We start from the raw sequence: 19,886 nt of genomic DNA on the forward strand, positions 1-19,886 counted from the left end.
ACATTTTTAAAGAATAGAATAGAACTTTACAGTCACAAAATCTGTATATTAATAGCAGAGTAAATAAAGAGAATAGGACCGAAAACAACAGAACAGAAATGAATAGAATAGAACAGAGAGGACATCAGTGAATCTTTAAGCAATAGAACTGAAATGAACATAACACACAAGAGAAGTGAACAATAGAATAGAGCATGTGTGATTAAATCTTTACAGAACGTTACATTCAGCACAACAGCAGTCCTGACTCCAGCACTGAAATCTGAAGAGCTTAGTCAAGTTTAAATGCAGCAGAGGTTATAGAAGCCGTATCGTGTGTCAGAGGTCACGCCACTTCTGCATACAGCTGTAAAATGATCTATCACACACACACACACACACGCTCAGAGGAAGCTCTTCTCCAGATCCTGGGCTGAGATGGTCCTCAGAGGCGGCGTGCGGGACAGGGAGAGCGAGTGGAAGGGAGATCACACACACACACACACACACACACACACACACACACACACACACACACACACACACACACACACACACACACACACACACACACACACACACACACACACACACACACACACACGCACACACACACGCACACACACACGCACACACGCTCAGAGGAAGCTCTTCTCCAGGTCCTGGGCTGAGATGGTCCTCAGAGGCGGCGTTCGGGACAGGGAGAGCGAGTGGAAGGGAGATCTCACACACACACACACACACACACACACACACACACGCGCACGCTCACACACACACACACACACACACACACGCTCAGAGGAAGCTCTTCTCCAGGTCCTGGGCTGAGATGGTCCTCAGAGGCGGTGTGCGGGACAGGGAGAGCGAGTGGAAGGGAGACGCTCGCTGAGGAGGAGAGAGAGGAGGAGGAAGAGTGATTATGGAGGGAGTGTCAGAGAGAGATCCGTAACTCCCTCCTCCACCTTTCTCCATCCATCCCTCCATCACATAACCGGAAAACACAGACGAGGACGAGCTGCTCAGATCCAGAGCGATATCTGACGGAGAAACACAGATTACAAACTCATCATTATCTGTGTATAATTATGTATTATTAATTATGTGCATTATGTATTATTAATATACCTGGAGCTACTGATAGAATAGTTAATGAACGCAAACAAACATAAAAAAAAAACGCACACAACCTTCAGGTGAAATAATCTTTTTAAAATTAGATGAAACGTTTTATCTATACTTTGCAATACAGAATTAATTTAAATGACACTTATGATAATTTTTCTGGGATAAAGCATTCTGGGACCGTGACGGATTAGTGTCACCATCTAAAAAGTCTACCTAAAAAGCTCACTAAGATTTGGAAAAACGTAAATGTTTTGTAATGTCACTATGATTATATTTTGTGTACTTTATATCAGGGATCTAAGTAGTGTGTGTGTGTGTGTGTGTGTGTGTGTGTGTGTGTGTGTGTGTGTGTGTGTGTGTGTGTGTGTGTACTCTAAAAAATGCTGGGTTGAGAATGGACAAGCCCAGTGAATGGGTTGTTTTAACTCAGCGGTTGGGATAAATGTTTGCCCACGGTGCTGGGCAGTTTTATTTAACCCAAATATTATTATTATTATTATTTTTTAATATAATTACTACATGGCTGGCTTAAAATTAACACAAAATAGGTTGTAAATAAAAAAATAGACACATAATAGAACATTTATCAATAAGCAATTTGATAAATGCTTATTGTTTAATTATTATTAATTAAACGTATTCATAAATTTTCATTTTCAACATTCATTTTAAGCAAGAAATACAGTCATTATTAAACAATAGCTGAGTTAAATAAAACTACCCAGCAGGTTGGGCAAACATTTAACCCAACCGCTGATTTAACCCATTAACAACCCATTCGCTGAGTATGTCCATTTTCAATCCAACTTGTTTTTGTTTTTAACCCAGCATTTTTTAGAATGTGTGTGTGTGTGTGTGTGTGTGTGCGTGTGTGTGTGCGTGCGTGTGTGCGTGCGTGTGTGCGTGCGTGCGTGCGTGCGTGCGTGTGTGTGTGTGTGTGTGTGTACCAGATTCAAGCAGCTGAGTGTGTGAATAAATGTTCTTGTTGTAGAACTGGTTGTAGATGCAGTAAACCACAGCCATCAGCGTCAGGGTTCCTACAGCGGCAGCGATGAACACCGCCAGCTTGTTGTTGTTCATCGTCAAATGAGCATCTGTCAGTAGAAAACACACACAGTGTGTATCTGGACCACACCAGACCAGACCAGAAAACAAAATGTAAAACTAATAAAGAAATGAAATGAAATAAAATAGCATCTAGGTGGTCATAATGAAATCTTTGAGAACAAACACGCATCAGATGATAGTGTGTGTGTGTGTGTGTGTGTGTGTGTCTTACAGGTTTGTTTCAGTGTGATGTGGTCATGCTGATCAGAGGTCAGTTCTGTTTCTCCTGCCGGGTCGGTGTTGATCTGACTCTGACCCAAACACACACTCACACACAGCAGCGCCAGAGTCCACATGAGCATATCTCTGCAAACAGAGAGATAATCATTAGAACAAACAAACAAATGTACTTGATTAATAAAAAGAACTGGTTATATCCTGACACACATGTAATGATAATGAAGCACTAATGAGAGAAAATCGGTTTATCATCCAGAAGACTTCAGTGTCCTCTAGTGGCCACGAGCAGAACAGCATTCAGTTTCATTCTCCTCCTCTGGGACTCGGTTCATGATTCTTCAATTTCCTTTCCTTTTGTAGCTCACACAATAACAACAGCACAACTGTTTCCAACATTGACAATAACCGAGTATCAAATCCTCATATTATACTGATTTCTGAAGGATCATGTGACACTGAAGACTGGAGTAATGATGCTGAAACAGGAATCAATTATATTTTAATATATATATTAAAACAGAAAACCATTGTTTTAAATTGTAATAAAATTTCACAATATTACTGTTCAATATCAAATCAACTGAATAATTTATCTAGCATTCATAAAAGTTTTCAGGCTCGTGTTCAGAAAAGGTGGAATATACTATAATATAATATAATATAATATAAGGCTCATATATGTGCTGACAATGTTTTTGCATTGTCAAAATAAAGTTTCTGCATGGCAGGGAACAATTTGCCTTCATAAACTAGAAATTCTACTACAAACTTTTACAAAACATTAGGCCTACACATATTGTTTTTAAACATTTAAACATATAAACAGTCACTATTCAAATATTCATAAACTCATCACTTATTCATCATTTATGATATAGACACTTTAGTTTAAGTTCAAAGCAGGCTAAAAAATAGTTTTAGGTCAAATTTCTCCTTGACAGAAGACAACTTACAGAAGACGGTGTGGTGGGGTAAGTTGTGCCAGTTGATTAGTAGGCTATATTAAAACCCACTTCTGTGGGGTTTGCCATCAGCATTATTACATTTGCTAAAACAAAGAAATTATAATAATATATAGTTTGAAAGGCAATGAAATCATTCCAGATGCGAGAGCCGCCCTATCATTCTTAGATCTTAAAATGTGATTTATTTACATAAAGATATTAAACTATCAGCACTACATTTGGACTTAGGATCATGTGGAGATTAAACGTGTTCTTTATATTAATTACGAATCATCAAACCAGTGCACAAGATGCTTTCAGTTGTTGAATGTACAGTGAACCTCTGGCCTGATGTGATCATGGATGAGCAAAACCACGGATTACAGGTTTACATGAGCACAAGTCAGCATTCAAACATTTTTATCCTGATACACTCAACTAATAAATCTAAATAAATACATAAACCCACTGAGTTCAAAGCAAGACGCAGACCTCGGGGACAGCAGCTCAACAACATGCGAAAGATTGATTTGTTACATACATACCTTCCACAGTTTCTGGTCTGAGTGTTTATGAAGTTTTCTCCTGCAGTGACTCCTGTCCTTCAGCGGCGCTGAGCATCACTTTGTTTGTGGATCTTCTCTTTCCAGGGTGGAGATTCACACCATGACAACCTAAGTCCCAGGATCATTGAGCTCTCACACACACACGACGACCGCACATGAACGACCGGCACAAAAACAGAGACTAGAGAGGACTGTAGAATGAACACACACACACACAGGAACGACCGGCACAAAAACAGAGACTAGAGAGGACTGTAGAATGAACACACACACCTCAAAAAATTTGAATATCGTGCAAAAGTTTTAATGTTGATGATTTTGGCTTACAGTTTATGAAAACTCCAAATTAAAAATCTCAGAAAATTACATGAAATCAATAAAAAAAAAGACATGTCAGCCCTCTAAAAAATGTATAATCATGCATATGTACAGTTTGTTTGGGCCCTTTTTGCATGAATTACTGCCTCAATGCGGCGAAATAAATGGACTTTTGCACGATATTCAAAGTTTTTGAGTTTCACCTGTACATTATATATATATATATACACACACACACATTCCTTCATGCAAATAATTGGCCTTTACAGGACAAAAAACTAATCTCATTTGAGTTCAAATAAACATTTATACAGAAACATCATCATCATGAGGCAAACTGTACAAAATGTCTGTTTCATCATGACCATCAAAAACATTCATACAAACTAAAAACCTCAGAATCATTTCTGAAGCAACAGGACATATTCTGTGGCACGGGACATTTACATCAAAGAGAAGAAACTACGCTTCAAAAAAATACATTTATCAAGTATTCTACAAGGAATATAGTTAAATTATCATTTCATGATGTTTATTACTGACCAGAACAAACAGCGGTCAAGCTTCAGAAACAGAAGACCCATCACCCCTGCGAGAGGCAGAGAACACTACTTCACGATGACTATAAGCCATAAAATGTCTGTCCTGCGGGTCAGGTGTTCACTTTCACAAACACATCTGACGGAAAATTAAAAAAAGGCCATAAAAACATCTTACAGATTAAAAACAGGCAACAAAAACATTTATGTACAATATAAAAATTATTCTGAAAATTCTGTTGCATGTAAAAACGATAATAAATCAGATATGCATTTGTATCACATACAAACTACAACTGGAATTATATATATATATATATAAAACTTTCTTTTTCTATGGCTGTAGTTTGTGCTCAAAAATAGCCTAGAATGTTACACAATACACACACAAATAAATAACCCAATAGATGTTGTGTCAACAATTAAGTCTATTCTTCAGAACATTAAGATGAAATATGACCCAGACATTTCTAAAGTGTTGTTCTTGAGATTCCCTCAAAACTGATTGTGTAGTTTCTAGTTTGGTGTGTTAGCTCAACTTTGGCTGCGTCTGAAAACACACACTTCCCTACTATTAGTATATTAAGTAATATGTCTGAATTGACAGGACAAGATTGTGAAGTGTGTATACAATGGACACTTTACTATCCCATGAGGCCACAGGAGATCTGAAGAGATGTAACTGACACTGGAAGGTCACATGATAATGAAAACGTGGCGGATGTAGTACGTCTGGATTACATTCATACTATATAAAACACACTTTTTTAGCGGTCGTGAAGTAATTACTTCTTGAAAAGCAGCCTTTGTGTTGTAGGTCTGATTCTGAAACGCAGTTATGGGCGAATATTTAATAGTTCAAAAGCTCTTTTGAACACGACGCAGCTTTTTACAGTTGTTACCGTACAGACCCACTTAAATAATGACAACGCAGAACATATCATGGAGGATCAACATTAACATTTTGATGCTACTGTCAATATTAACCATTATGGTTAAAAAAAAAAGAAAAAAGTGATGACAGAATTTTTTTTTATTAACCATCATGGTTGATGACCTTTGACCCTGGTTGTCCTCTAGAGATGCCATTATGTTCTGATTCATAACAGTGTTAATTCACCAAAAGCACTTATGGAATATTAATTTCTGGGAATGATAATATTCTCGATTTGAACTATTTATTTCACCTCTTAATTCATACATCAGAGGAGACGAAGCACTGATGCTCCTTCAGTACCGTAGAGTTCAACAACACTGATGGGTCACCCCATCATAAAACACCTTTATACAAAACTCATCAGATCACTAAACCAGCAGGACCATCAGTAAACAAATATTTGGACCGTTGTAAATATAGTCTTTGTTTAACGTTCACCTGGACCCGGCGAACGCATGTACGGCTCAGCGGTACCATTATTATACGTCTACTTAAAGAGACGTCATCAAAGTCGTGATTTCGGGTGCACAAACGTTTTCATGTGTAACATGTTTAAACCGGGAAGTAGGAATGCAAGATTTCCACAGAGTTGCTAGTGTACGGCTTCAGAAGACTGAATATAATGCAAGTTATATGCATTTGAATCTGTTTTGGAGCAACTTGCACAACTGGCTGGAAGACTCCAGATGAAGCTGAGGACATCTCTCCTTTTGGGGTGAGTTAACCCTTTAAAGTCAGTTATTTTTGTGCCCATCTGTACGCATGTACACATAGAAATGATTGTTGCCAACAGCAAAGTACAAATAGAAAGATCTTGATTGAAAGATCCTTCTGCGATGTTTGTAAACTCTAATGAAGGCGGTGCTGTAGTTTCCTCATAATACACTTGATTGGACACTTTCAATGTGGCCGTTTGGCGAATGGGAACGCTGGTTTTCCTCGAGCAGGGGGTGTAAGGTGTCGAGAGGGGTCAGGTCTGTGTCTGTAGTGGCGCACGGCTCGTATCTCGCCTCAGGGTCCGCGGGAGACTGGCCCAGCCGCTCCAGGAGGAGGGCATGAAGGTATCCGATGGGAACGGGAAGGAACGCAACGAGGATGAGTGTGATCAGGACAGCAAGCGCCCAACCAGGATAAGGGAGATCTTCCTTCGATGCCTGAGAGGAAATGTAGGACACAAGCTAATGTTAACCATGTAAAGCCTCACATTTGTCAGTCCAAAAAAAGCCATTAATTGAACTTGTAGCAAAACCTAAAAATATATTTACGATTTTCAGATCATATTTGATGGGCTGTAAACGATTAATCGCGTCCAAAATAAAAGTTTGTGTTTACATAATATATGTGTGTGTATAATTATTTTGTATATATAAATACACACACATGCATGTACACATTTAAGAAAAATGTGTTATTTATATATAAAATAGTTCCATTTATATATAATATAAATTATATAAAAATATATATGCAGTATATATATGCATATATTTCTCAAATATATACATGCATGTGTGTGTATTTATAAATACAAAATTATTATACACAATACACACACATATTATGTAAACACAAACTTTTATTATGGACACGATTAATCGTTTAAAGCTCTATTTGATACTTCAGGCTTTTAATGGCTCATATAATGATGATAATAATAATAATAATAATTCATTTTATTTGTGGGTGCCTTTCAAAACACCTTACAATAATAAAATACATAATTAAACAGGAAAAAACACCACAATACAAAAAAATCAATTACCCAACAACATAACTAAAATCAATCAGGATAGGCTGATAAAAAATAAAAGAGTTTTAAGACGTGATTTAAAAATTGAAAGACTAAGACGTATATCTTGATGTTATGTTCCAAATCCCCAGAGCAATACAACTAAACTTAGGGATATGAATATGGATCTCAAACACAAGTAAAAGCCTTGATTCAGAGGATCAAACAGAGCAAAGATGTGCAATCTGGTGCAGATGCTGATATTTATATGGCTAAAAAGGAAAGTAAAATTCTGAGCACTTTCAATGTAAATCAATGAAATTGTAGAACAGCATAGCACACTACTTGCATAAAATGCAAATGAATATTAGTCATCACTCTATATCTGCTAATAATATGTCTTAGTAAGATGATATTTAAATTCTTATTTTTATGATCAAAGCTCTGTAGTTTTAAAACCTTTAATGCAATGCAATACAATGATGATTGAGAGATGAACAAATAAACCTTCCACAAAAGCCTGAAGATCATATTTGACTCACATTTGAATGAAATTTGTTAAATGTATATGGATAATCAAGTAAATAAAGTTGCCATGCCTGACTTTTTTCTCTTAAAATTACAAGTCAACATCTTGCAATTCTGACTTATCTTTTTTGCGTGATATAAAGTCGCAATTGTGAGAGAAAAAGTCACAATTATCCTTTAAAGGGTTAGTTCGCCCATTTAAGACATGAGGTTGTATGCAATCCTTACCAGCACTATAGTGCATACACACGGACCCACTCTGTGGTCACCTCCCTGGTCAGAGTTCTGGCCGCTGGAAGTTTTTCAAGAAAGTAGTCCTGGTTAGTTTCCGGGGCCACAAAACTCTTTAATTATTTAAATTATTTGCGTTTCAAAGCTTGATTAATGTACATCACAAAAAACACGCCGGGCAAAATTCATACCTCAGTTTTAATCGGCACTATTTTCTTTCCATTTCTATCAATCCGCGCTGCTGTCAACGTCAACAGTGCGCACGTTCTGATCAGCTGTTCCATAGTGTTTACACAATCGAATGACAACTACGTAAAAATTATAAAATGAACAATGGTGCGAACTTGTAAATTCCCAGGTTGTGACCACAAGAATGTGCCGGGATCACCGTTCAGATTCCATCGTTTTCCTGTTTCGGATATAGATATGCGACAGCTTTGGCTGGTTGCCATCGGTTACTCTGCGGGAGCAAAAATATCCAGAATCAAGGATTTTCGTGTGTGCAGTGCTCACTTCAGCGAAGACGATTACATCCCCAACCAAGGAGGAAAAAGAAAAAAACTAATTTTAAAGAGTTTTGCTGTACCAGTAACACGTACGGGTAAGCTCTATTTACTAACTTTATGATCCCATGTCTGAACTGTACAGTAAACAAGCTGATGTTTAGTCTCCAGTGGAAATCACGTGAAAAGAAGTCTAATATAAAAACAGTATATAGGGATATAGGTAGGCTACAATTTGCTGAGAAAACTATTTGATTGAACACACACACAATTGAGGTTTTGTGTTGCAATAAATTACTTTCATCATCATCTGTTCCGTCTGACATTGTGCTAAAATTGGTTTCAACATCAGAAGTTTCGTAGTCAGATGTTGTCAGCGAGTCGCGCTATCAACAGCTGATCGGAACGTGCAGTGCGCACGTTGACAGCAGCGCGGATTGACAGAAATGGAAAGAAAATAGTGCCGATTAAAACTGAGGTATGAATTTTGCCCGGCGTGTTTTTTGTGATGTACATTAATCAAGCTTTGAAACGCAAATCATTTTTTCACGTAAAAACGCACAGTTTTGTGGCCCCGGAAACTAACCAGGACTACTTTCTTGAAAAACTTCCAGCGGCCAGAACTCTGACCAGGGAGGTGACAACAGAGTGGGTCCGTGTGTATGCACTATAGTGCTGGTAAGGATTGCATACAACCTCATGTCTTAAATGGGCGAACTAACCCTTTAAAATGCTTTATTTTGTGGCAGAAACAAGCTTCCATACAAGGAAGTGTTCAACACTATAAAAGTTGCTCTGTTTACTTTATAAAAATCAGTGCAGATTTCACAGCAAAAACCTGAAGTTGGACGTATTATTTACAATTATACTAAAAGATTATTTACTTGCAAAAAAAATAAAAATCTATCAGATGACAGAAGTAGATTATGTGCAAAAGGTTTTTCATTAGTTTTGATGTTAATAATCTATAGGTCTTAGAAAGTAGCATATATAAAAATATGAAACGGTAGCTTTATAGGGTTAAAGATTAAGGTAATGGTTTACTTATGATCTGACCTTTTCTCTATTCCAGGCGGTGTATGTAGGGCGATTCAGGATCATCTTTAGCAGACTGGCACCCAAGAGTCCCAGCATAGCAACTGGACACACGTACTTCCACAGGTACTTGTACACCACGGGGACCGGCCGATTCAACATCAGTTTCAGGTCCTCTAAAAACCTGCATTAAAAATACATCTTGTATATGCATTCAAGCACATAACGAAACACTTCTACTCGAGCACTGAGTCTGCGGTACCTGTCGGCTCCATAAACCCAGGCCACGCTGAAGGTCTGAAAGATGACAACGATTATGAGCGGAAGTGTGGCGGAGTAATCATCAAACATCGCCACAAAGTAGTTCCCACAGCGCTGAGTGAACATTAGACCGATCAGAAAGCCCAACGCACAGCTGCACACTGACAGAGAGAGAAAAACACCACCGAGATTTAACACACCACTCATATTCAAACTACGGCAATACTGAACTTAAACCCAAATATAGCAAACGTACATCAAATATAAACAATTGGTGTAATGGAAGTCAAAACAGTGCGTTACCTGTGAAGATGAGTTTGTGATTGCGTAGTGTCTTAAAGGTGTCTGTTAGCGGGGTCAGTATTCCGGCCATGGTGCCGAACATAGTGGACAATCCCAGATTGAGCAGCATGAGGAAGAACAGCACCGACCAGAACGGACTGCCCGGAAACAACGTCATGGCTTCTGTGAACGCTATGAACGCTAAACCCGTTCCCTCAACACCCTGAGAGAGAGAGAAAGAAGATCATCACATTCAATGATAGTCACTTTAGAAATGCAGGATAACTAGAGAAGATTTTATTCATCATCTCCATGACTTCTTTAGACCTAGAGATCATATTTTTGATGTCCCCTACCCTAGCAACCCCCCAAAACATTCAAGTATTGCCCTAGCAACCCCCAAAACATTCCAGTATTGCCCTAGCAACCCCCCAAAACATTCCAGTATTGCCCTAGCAACCCCCCAAAACATTCCAGCATTGTCCTAGCAACCACCAAGAACATTCCATCAATGCAAATGTATTGCTAGTTTTGCATTCTATATAATGTATATAATGTATTGAAAACTCATCTCTTCCGAGTGCACTTGACAAAAATATATATATATATTTTTTTTTAAACCCTCTTCCTTGTTTGGCTTATGCTACTCTGAGCAATGCCTGAACTTTGTATTTTGAGCACTTCTTGCGTTATTTTTGCCTCTTCACGATGACTCGCTTCCTGTAGTCCTCAGTTGTAAGTCGCTTTGGATAAAAGCGTCTGCTAAATGACTAAATGTAAATGTAAAATGTATATTTTGCGTACCTGTTTCAGTTCGTCCTCCAGGCTGCAGGCGGTGATGTTGTAACCGAGGATCTTCAGACGCTGGTGGTTACTACTGTACCACTCTTCATACTCACTCAGTGAGAGATTCTCCACATTTGAAGCATTGATGAAGAGGTCAGAGCTGGATATGATCTCCAGATTACTGCAACATACACAACCATTCATCTGAGCATCTTAAAGATTCAGTCAAATACATGAAAAGCATTCAATTAATTTCACCATTTTTACATGGTACGTAACCATTTTAATGCATTTGTAGCAACATTACACGTTAGCCATTTTACAAGACCTATTTGCAAAGCTATAATTTGTTTAAATGCAGTATGTTTGATGATCAAATAATTTGCGTGTAACTTGCATACTGACCGTTTGACACAGTCAGTGGTGATGGTTTTGGCTCGGAAGCCCAGCACAGCAAACACCACCAGCGAGGCCAGCACAGACGTCAGGAAGTTGACGGCAGACACGGTGAACGCGTCGCGATGGCAGTTGTTGTTCCGCGGGTTGTAGGAAGAGTAGGCGATCACAGAACCGAAACCCAAACCCAGAGCGAAGAAGACCTGAGTCGCCGCCTGACGCCACACCTGAACATCAGCCCAGATCTCCAGCTGAGAGAAACACACCACAGCACAAGTGAGGGAAATTAATCGTGAACTGCTTCCAAATTACACTAAACATGTCACACCATCAAAATAATAATACTTACAAGAAGAAGAGATTCATTTTAAGCAGCATTTGTCAAATTGTTGGTTAAATTGATTGAAAAAGAAGAAATGTTGCCTTAGCAATTAACTGAAATAAGTAAAAAAAAATAGTATTATAATATATATATATATATATAGATACACACCGGTATATATAATAAAAATGACAAGAGCACAGAAAATTACTAAAATCAAAATAAAATGAAAACTGAAAATATACAAAACGGCAATTTAAAATATTAATAAATACTATATTGGTACATAAATAATCCTAAAGCAATACTGATTTAAATTAATAACATAACGAAACAGAGAGAATACACTTCTTATGCACAATGGTGTCAAATCAATAAATCCTTCAGTATTCCGGAGCTCAACATGCAGCGCAGAAAGCAGTCATGTGTTGGTCTACGTACTCTGGGGTAAAACATGAATCTGATGCCCTCAGACGCTCCGTCCAGCGTCACGCCTCTGATCAGGAAACACAGCAGCACCACGTACGGAAACACGGAGGAGAAATACATCACCTGCACACAGAAAAATCCTCAATAATCAAATTACAAAACACAAGAAACACAAAGAAAGATTGATTTAAGCAGCTTGCCATTTTTTTATTATTGCATTTTTTAAATCAAACTTTTTTTGCATTTTCTATGAAATTCTTTTTTTAAATGCAAAAAAGTTTGATTTAAAAAAATGCAATAATTAAAAAATGGCAAGCTGCTTACATCAAACTTTCCTTTTCTTTTTTTGCATAGAAATAGTAAAAAAATATATATATTTCTTAAAAACTTATTGCATGTTTTTTTTTGTTTTTATCAAACTTTTAAATAGTTACTTTGCATATAAACAGAACACTAATGTTACATCCACGACTCACTCACTCACAGTACCTTGCCGGTAGATTTGATGCCCTTGTACATGGCCAGACCAACGATGACCCAAGCGGCCAGCAAACATCCAGAGATGATCCAGTTTAACTCTCCCGTTTCATCAATGGAGTCGGTGATGTCCAGAGCTTTACGGTACCAGAAATACGACGTGGGAGAGCTGGCGGCACATTCCTTCACTGAAAAAAAACAACAAATGCATATCCATTTATTTTTAAAGTCACATTTCTGGCATTAGTACCTTATATTTAATCTCTCAAGTGAGAATTATTAAATCTTGCATAACACAAGCCGCGTTGCAGATTATCCATTAATAGATTTTTCTAAATGTCGATTAAAAACTATTGTGAAATGACGGCGTTTCCATTCACCGATGTTATGCGACTAAAGCGCTATAAGTCATTCCTAAAACCATAGCAAAGGATGTTGTAGGTTCACATATATTCCAGCCACAGCATTAGCCATTATTTTTAATGGAAGGAGACGATAGGCGTGTTATCTAATCATAATGCACCGTATACTTGTGAGCGACACATGAGGTGTTTCTCCCTCATATCTGCTTTAAGGTCTTGATAAATTGCGGCATTTCATTGTGGTTTAGAATCCAGTATTCCCGTGATACTTTTGTCTTTTATGAGTTTAATAAGCAACTCTCTCATCTTCTGTTCAAACATACAGCAACATCTTTAAAGAATGATCGACTTTTATGTACGTCAGGTGACCTGTAAATGCACAAAAACTGTTTCCATTTCAGTTTTGCGAAATATTCCTTTTTTGAATTGCCCGAAAAACCACCTTGAAAAACTTTTTTTGGTTTTTTTTGGGAAATTTGGCGCGTTTCCATTGGCCGTATGTTCAATTCACTATTTCAATTTGCGCAATTTGAAGGGTAATCGAAAAGTGGCTTCACACACTCCGAATCCTCACCAGTGATGTTCCCTTCTGTTGGACATTTTTCCCATGGTAGAGTATACCGGAAAGAATTTCCCAAGTAAAAGATACTCCAACTGATGATGACGTTATAATACAGAGCTACAAAGAAACACACCTGGGAAATAAAAAGAGAGAAAAAAGAAAACCAACGAACATTAAATTCAATAACTGTTATGATCATTTTGTATGATAAGTCTGCCAATTATGTTCAAATTTTCAGTATGATATTTTCTGCAATGCATGTACCAGTGCAATCGGCCAATAACGCTAGAGATTACTCACCACACAGCTGGAGTAGCCAATGCCAACCAGTTTTGGAGAGATGTGTCTCCAGACACCGATGCTGCCCTGTCTGATGCTCTGACCAGCCGCCAACTCCAGAAAAAACAACGGCACTCCAACCAGCCCCATCAACAGCACATACAGCAAGATGAACGCTCCTAACACACAAGACAATGTTCGAAACAAAACAATTAAAGTCCCCCTGCACTGAAAATCTAGCTTTTAATGTTGTTTATATGTCCATGTGGTGTTTTTAATAAGCTGTAAGACAAACCATGTGTAAATTCATAAGTCGACAGCATTGCTGAGTATTTTCTGCTTAAAACTGCAGTGAACCAAAGACGGTCTCAAAAACATGGTTTGAAATCGCTGGTGTTTCTGACGTCACAAACTAACCAATCAGACCAACAACGTGTGGATCTCTGAGCTGCTGTGAGTGAGTGGAGGCGGGGCTCATTTGCATATTCACAGAACTGCGTGTTAAATGTGCCAAGGGTGTAGACTGAGTTACATTCAAGCTATTTTAAGGTATGGAGATTTTTTTCCAAGAAAAAACAAACACTTAAATATGTAATTTTGGTGACCTAAAGATGAGTTAAAGGATAATTCCGGTATTTAACACCTTGAGTCTATATTGTAGTTTGTTTTGGATGAACAAGAGTGGTGGACAACATTTTTTTGACAATGGTTCCTCTCTCGAGTTTTTGACTATATAAGAATTGGCCATGGACCCATTTAACATTGGAGTCAATGGGCATGTCCGAAAATGTCATTAAAACAGCCAATAATGTTCGTTTACAAAACTGTGCAACTCACCGAGTGATTAGTGATGTTAGTTGATGTTCCAGAAACAAAAAGTGTTGCGAAATACAGTTTCTGTCGTGTTTTATTCGTCATTTTGTAAAATCCCATTGAATTCTGTTGAAGGACTGAGTGCTCGTTAATATAAATGCGCTAACGGAAGTGGTCGGGAGTGTAACGCTTCAGATTCAAATATTGAGCGGAAGTTACACAGTTGTGAAGTGTCTGAAAAAATAGTTCCACTATAGCAAAATAAACGGATTGGAAACATATATTGCGACGATATATTGTTTATAATCATCAACGAACACCACTAACCACTCGGTGAGTTTAACAGTTTTGTAAACGAACATTATTATTATTTAATGACATTTTCGGACATGCCCATTGACTCCAATGTTAAATGGGTCCATGGCCAATTCTATTATAGTCAAAAACTCGAGAGAGGAACCATTGTCAAAAAAATGTTGTCCACCACTCTTGTTCATCCAAAACAAACTACAATATAGACTCAAGGTGTTAAATACCGGAATTATCCTTTAAGGGATAAAATGATTGACTACAGGGGGACTTTAAATATAAGCCTGGACAGTCTTTGCATAATCAATCCCTTCTCCTCCTCACTCACCTCCTCCGTTCTGATGGCAGAGGTACGGGAACCTCCACACGTTTCCCAATCCCACACTGAATCCGAGCTGAGCGAGGAAATATTCCACTTTACTGTCCCAGCCGTCTCGGTCCGCTTCCAGCGTGACCTCCTGCACGACCCCTGACCCCAGATCCGCCTCGTCCCGCTGGTCGTCTGCAGGTAACGGGGGTTTCTCTGACGTCATCTGAGAGAGAAACAGAAGCTTGATTTCATATTCAAATAAATCACACATAAAGCCACGGCGCTGCTTTAAAGATTAGACTTTGTTATAAAATACGCTGCTATAAAAATTTATCTTATCTTGTCAGTTCAGTCATAAAACTGATCAAACACGTGTGCTGCTTCCTGTCAGACTGCTACTGAAGTTCACTCCCGTCTGAGTAATCAGTGCACACAAACGATGGAGTAAAAACTACATACTTGATGTGAATTGTGATTATTGGATATGGATTTTAAATCGGTGCAAATTGCTTATAATATGCAACGTGAAGCCAAAGCACTCAAGGTTCAATTGATTTTTTCATTTGCAGGTTTACAAATATTTTATATCAAATATTACAAATATCTTTCAAAAATACAAAGTACCACATACTACTGCATACTAATAATCAATGTACTATTACTATCATCAACAAAAATTATAAAAAGGACTAGTTATAATAATGATAATAAATTAATCAAGTGGTTTAGGATACAAAACAGAACAGTAAGAAATGTAGAACAAAATTGACCTATGAGCCCACTTTCAAAGTCAAAAACAGCCTAAATGCAAAAAAAAAAAAAAAGAGCACTCTTTAAATGTCAGGAAAACTATTTTTAAAATTCTCTGACATTAACATCACCATGGTGTAGGTGTACAGGCGCATGCGCAGTTTTCAATCCTCCTGACAGCAGGAAACATAGCCTAACTGTCGCTTTAAAACCCCTCTAAAACAAGTATTCAATTGAATATGTGCATAAATAAGTGCAATATGAATCAAAAACCAATCGCTGTTTGGTGAGATCTAACACCGCAGAGCCAATAAAGCAGTTTAACCAGTCAAAGACCAGCTGGTGCATCTCATATGCAACTCAGATGAAATAAGTATCAATATATGCGTCCATATTAGCAAGTAAATCAATTAAACGTAGTATTATGAATATATAGTAAATATATGCATTAAATAAATTCTCACCGCTGCTGTTCCGTCTTTGATTCTTTCGGGCTCTCAAACACACGTGCACGTGTTAATGAGTTATGGCGCGCGCTATTGTCACTCACCGGCACACGCGTGCGGCTCAAATCCTCCTTGAAGAAATCACTTCACAGGTTCCCTAACCGAACCGTACACATACAAACTACTGGAATAATGGTTTGACGTATCGAGAAACAAAGAACGACGCTTATAATTGCCCGCGTTTACTCTTTCCGTAGTAGTTGTGGGTTTACGGGAACCTCAGGCAACGCCCCTCCTCCGCGCACGCGCGCCCGCCCATATTTATAAGGCCCCGCCCACTTGACGACGCTCGAGGCTTTGTGAGCGCGCGTGCTTTAGCCTGAAATATCACCTCTTTAGTTTTTAAACGTAGTAAGTGAAAGTATAACGTTTTTTGAATGTATAGTTATAAAGTTATAATTTAGTTAAAGAGTTGAGAAATGCACACAACAAAGTTTCGCTTTGTTTTTCCTTGCAACGCATCGTATCAGTTTACCATCAGTATTTCTAGAGTGACAATCTACATCTATAATAACTGAATTGTTTATTTATATATTTGTATTATGGTTGTCCATATGCTGAGCTGGACCGTTGACACGCGGCTCTGCGTTTCCTTCAGAAAGTTTCACTGATGACTGATGCAATAAAGTAAGAAAATTACACCGAGATTGAAGGCACGGTCAACCAACAGGTGGCGCTGTCAGCTCGCGCGCTTAACATCTTATTTCACTGTCAAAGTGACCCAACTGACACAAAACTATTCTCATATAATGTAAAGAAGCCTTGCCAGGGTAAATTATAGCCTTAGGCCTTTCAAATTATTCAAAAGACTCATAAGCAACATACAAACTACATATTGTCTGACAATTTTTGACATTTTAAAACTGCGTTTGGCTGCTATGTAGGCTAAATGTCATACGATTGAATAAGTGAATCACAATAATCAACCATCTTTGTTACAACATACCATCTTGTGACTGATAATGTAGCAGATTCCTCTACGAGAACATCCTCGTTGACCTCTGAAGATCAGACATATACAAATCAAAGAAATGATCCGAGACTTTTAAAATAGAGTTGAAATGTCAGGACCAAGTGGATCAATAAAGCAATAAAAATGAGTCGGGACTAAACGATCCTTTACATTTTAAAGTACAGTTGCTGTATCAGCCCAGCAGAGAAAGAGCATTCCTCCTCTGGAGTTTATTTTGCCACGTTGTTGAATCCTTCCACAATCCAGCTGTCAATCTCAAGTAGGAACCGCCCAAAAACAGCTGACCACGCCCACACCTCTGAGCTTCAACGCATGGGAAACAAACTGCATGGTGGTAATGCACTGTTTGGTGTGGTTGCCAATAAAAGACAGAAGAAGAAGAAGAAGAAGAAGAAGAAGAAGAAGAAGAAGAAGAAGAAGAAGAAGAAGAAGAAGAAGAAGAAGAAGAAGAAGAAGAAAGAAACGAACTGCAACAGACTAAATGCCTCAGACTAAAATGTCATTGACTTTTTCAACTGAAGGGGATATATAAATTAATATATTATATTATTATATTATATATAATAAAATGCAGTGTTAGGAGAAATGACTTTTAAAAGTAATGCATTACAATTTTGCATCACTAACTACAAGTTCTCTTGGGCTTGGCTTGCTTGTTTGCTTTTAATAACAAAACAAAAATGTAAAAGTAACGTGTTACTAGTTACTTAAAAAAGAAATCTGATTACGTTGCTCGATCACGTTACTTGTAATTAATGCATTACCCCAACACTGGTAAAATTAGACTAAATGAGTCAGTAATAATGAATATAAGTCTAGAAATAAAGACGGGCCAGTCACTCACCCAAGACATTTTTCCCATCTCAGATAACCTTCATCTCTTCTGTGATATCTGTGAGAGGAATGTCCGGGCGGTTAACACACACTATCAAAATACATCTAGTTTTGAGAACACTAGTCAGAAGACAACCGTCTAGGAATCAGCAGCAAGTGAGTATGAGAGAGTCGATTATTGTGCGATTTTATGCATTTTCCTGTATTATATTTGTTTAAAGGATATTGGAGGAAATGATCAGACATGATTTGTTTGTGAAATTCTTCAATAGAAACGTTCGTGTGTGTCTCGTGCATGCCTCTCTCTCCTGACCGCTTCGAGCGGTTTATTTAAAAATGAAAATGATGTCATAATACACGCCTTATCAAACCTGTATGACTTTCTTCCTCCTAGAAATATAAAAGGAGATGCTGTGAAAAATGCATATATAGTTACTTGAAGTTATTGATTTAGTGTTTACGCATTTATTTGAATATGAACATTCACAATTGGTGGAGGGCGACATTTTTAGCAAATATGATCTTCAATTTGTTCTACACAAACCTGTCATTGACAGTGTTGGGGAAAGTTACTTTTTAAAGTAATGCATTACAATATTGCGTTACTCCCTTAAAAAGTGACTAATTGCATTACTTTTTTTTTTTTGAAAAGTAATGCGTTACGTTACTTTTTTCCCACCTGGGCTGGGCTTGTTTTTTTATAACACAAAAAGTTATATTTTTGGGCAAATGTAAAGACCCTTTCACACCAAAAATGAAATAATAATCCTCCGGCTGAAGTAAATGTGTACAGTAGAGGAAATTTCTATCTTTCTATAGTCATTTTTGCATATCTAACTGAATCATCGAAGGTCAGAAGCAAGTACATTGGTCAATAAAGTGAGATTAAATGCATAAAAATGTATGTTTTATTTAACATATTTAGTTATTGGAGGTTTGCATAGTATTCAGATTCTGCATTTCACTGATTTTATTCATTTTGAGGAATATTTAATATTTGTTTGTGCAAGTGAGATGAGTAAATGCTCACATTTAGTCTAGAACTACAATAAACATGTTCACACACACACACACACAACGCACTTTGAGAGCTGTCAGTCAATAAATGGGAAAACAAAGTAACTTGCGTGACTTATTTGAAAAAGTAACTCAGATATTTTGATGTAAATATTAAAAGTAATGCGTTACTTTACAAGTTACTTGAAAAAGTAATCTGATTACGTATATCGAGTTACTTGTTATGCATTCCCCCAACACTGGTCATTGAAATTTTGCACATTGATTTTAAGGTAAAAGAAAAGCTTGAACGGTGGATGAACATCCAATCTTCTTATCTCCCCAATATCTCCTTTTGTGTTCCACAGAAGTCATACAGGTTTGGAATAACATGAGAGTGAGTAAATGATGACATGGTATTAATTCTTGCCTGAACTGTTCCTTAAATGAGTCATAGTTTCTGTTTATTTAACGTTTTATGTCTCAATACTTAAAGAGATGCTTATTTAGCTCAT

The 19,886-nt window shown here is 37.6% G+C and overlaps 2 protein-coding genes across 5 annotated transcripts; both read right to left on the minus strand.

The window, feature by feature from the left end:
* Positions 1-754: 754 nt before the first annotated feature.
* Positions 755-5,850, minus strand: LOC306992673 (uncharacterized protein; the record flags this gene model as incomplete). The annotated part of the gene is made up of 4 exons (XM_079601799.1): positions 755-1,019; positions 2,055-2,201; positions 2,387-2,520; positions 5,819-5,850. The coding sequence occupies 4 exons, from the start codon at positions 5,848-5,850 to the stop codon at positions 778-780; spliced, it is 555 nt and encodes a 184-aa protein (XP_079457925.1). The 3' UTR covers positions 755-777.
* On the minus strand, positions 4,513-17,786 carry slc6a16b (solute carrier family 6 member 16b). Of its 4 annotated transcripts, XM_079602516.1 has the most exons (13): positions 17,692-17,785; positions 17,515-17,569; positions 15,331-15,535; positions 13,902-14,059; positions 13,614-13,734; positions 12,690-12,865; positions 12,213-12,323; positions 11,459-11,700; positions 11,072-11,234; positions 10,289-10,490; positions 9,987-10,146; positions 9,746-9,908; positions 4,513-6,852 (listed from the first exon to the last, which is right to left on the minus strand). In XM_079602516.1, the coding sequence occupies exons 2-13, from the start codon at positions 17,515-17,517 to the stop codon at positions 6,574-6,576; spliced, it is 1,983 nt and encodes a 660-aa protein (XP_079458642.1). In that variant the 5' UTR covers positions 17,518-17,569; positions 17,692-17,785; the 3' UTR covers positions 4,513-6,573. The 4 variants fall into 4 exon arrangements, with proteins under 4 accessions (XP_079458642.1, XP_079458644.1, XP_079458645.1 ...); XM_079602518.1 differs by having other exon boundaries at positions 17,515-17,786; XM_079602519.1 differs by lacking the exons at positions 17,515-17,569; positions 17,692-17,785 and adding an exon at positions 16,613-17,166.
* Positions 17,787-19,886: the final 2,100 nt, after the last annotated feature.

Source organism: Phoxinus phoxinus (assembly GCF_949152265.1).
Source record: "Phoxinus phoxinus genome assembly, chromosome: 24".
Lineage (NCBI taxonomy): Eukaryota > Metazoa > Chordata > Actinopteri > Cypriniformes > Leuciscidae > Phoxinus > Phoxinus phoxinus.

Excerpts from the sequence above, each read along its gene's own strand:
- slc6a16b (XM_079602518.1), bottom strand. Across the intron at positions 14,060-15,330 it reads CTGCCATCAGAACGGAGGAG|GAGCGTTCATCTTGCTGTAT; the intron begins GTGAGTGAGGAG and ends CTTGTGTGTTAG. Across the intron at positions 10,491-11,071 it reads TGGAGGACGAACTGAAACAG|GGTGTTGAGGGAACGGGTTT; the intron begins GTACGCAAAATA and ends TCTCTCTCTCAG.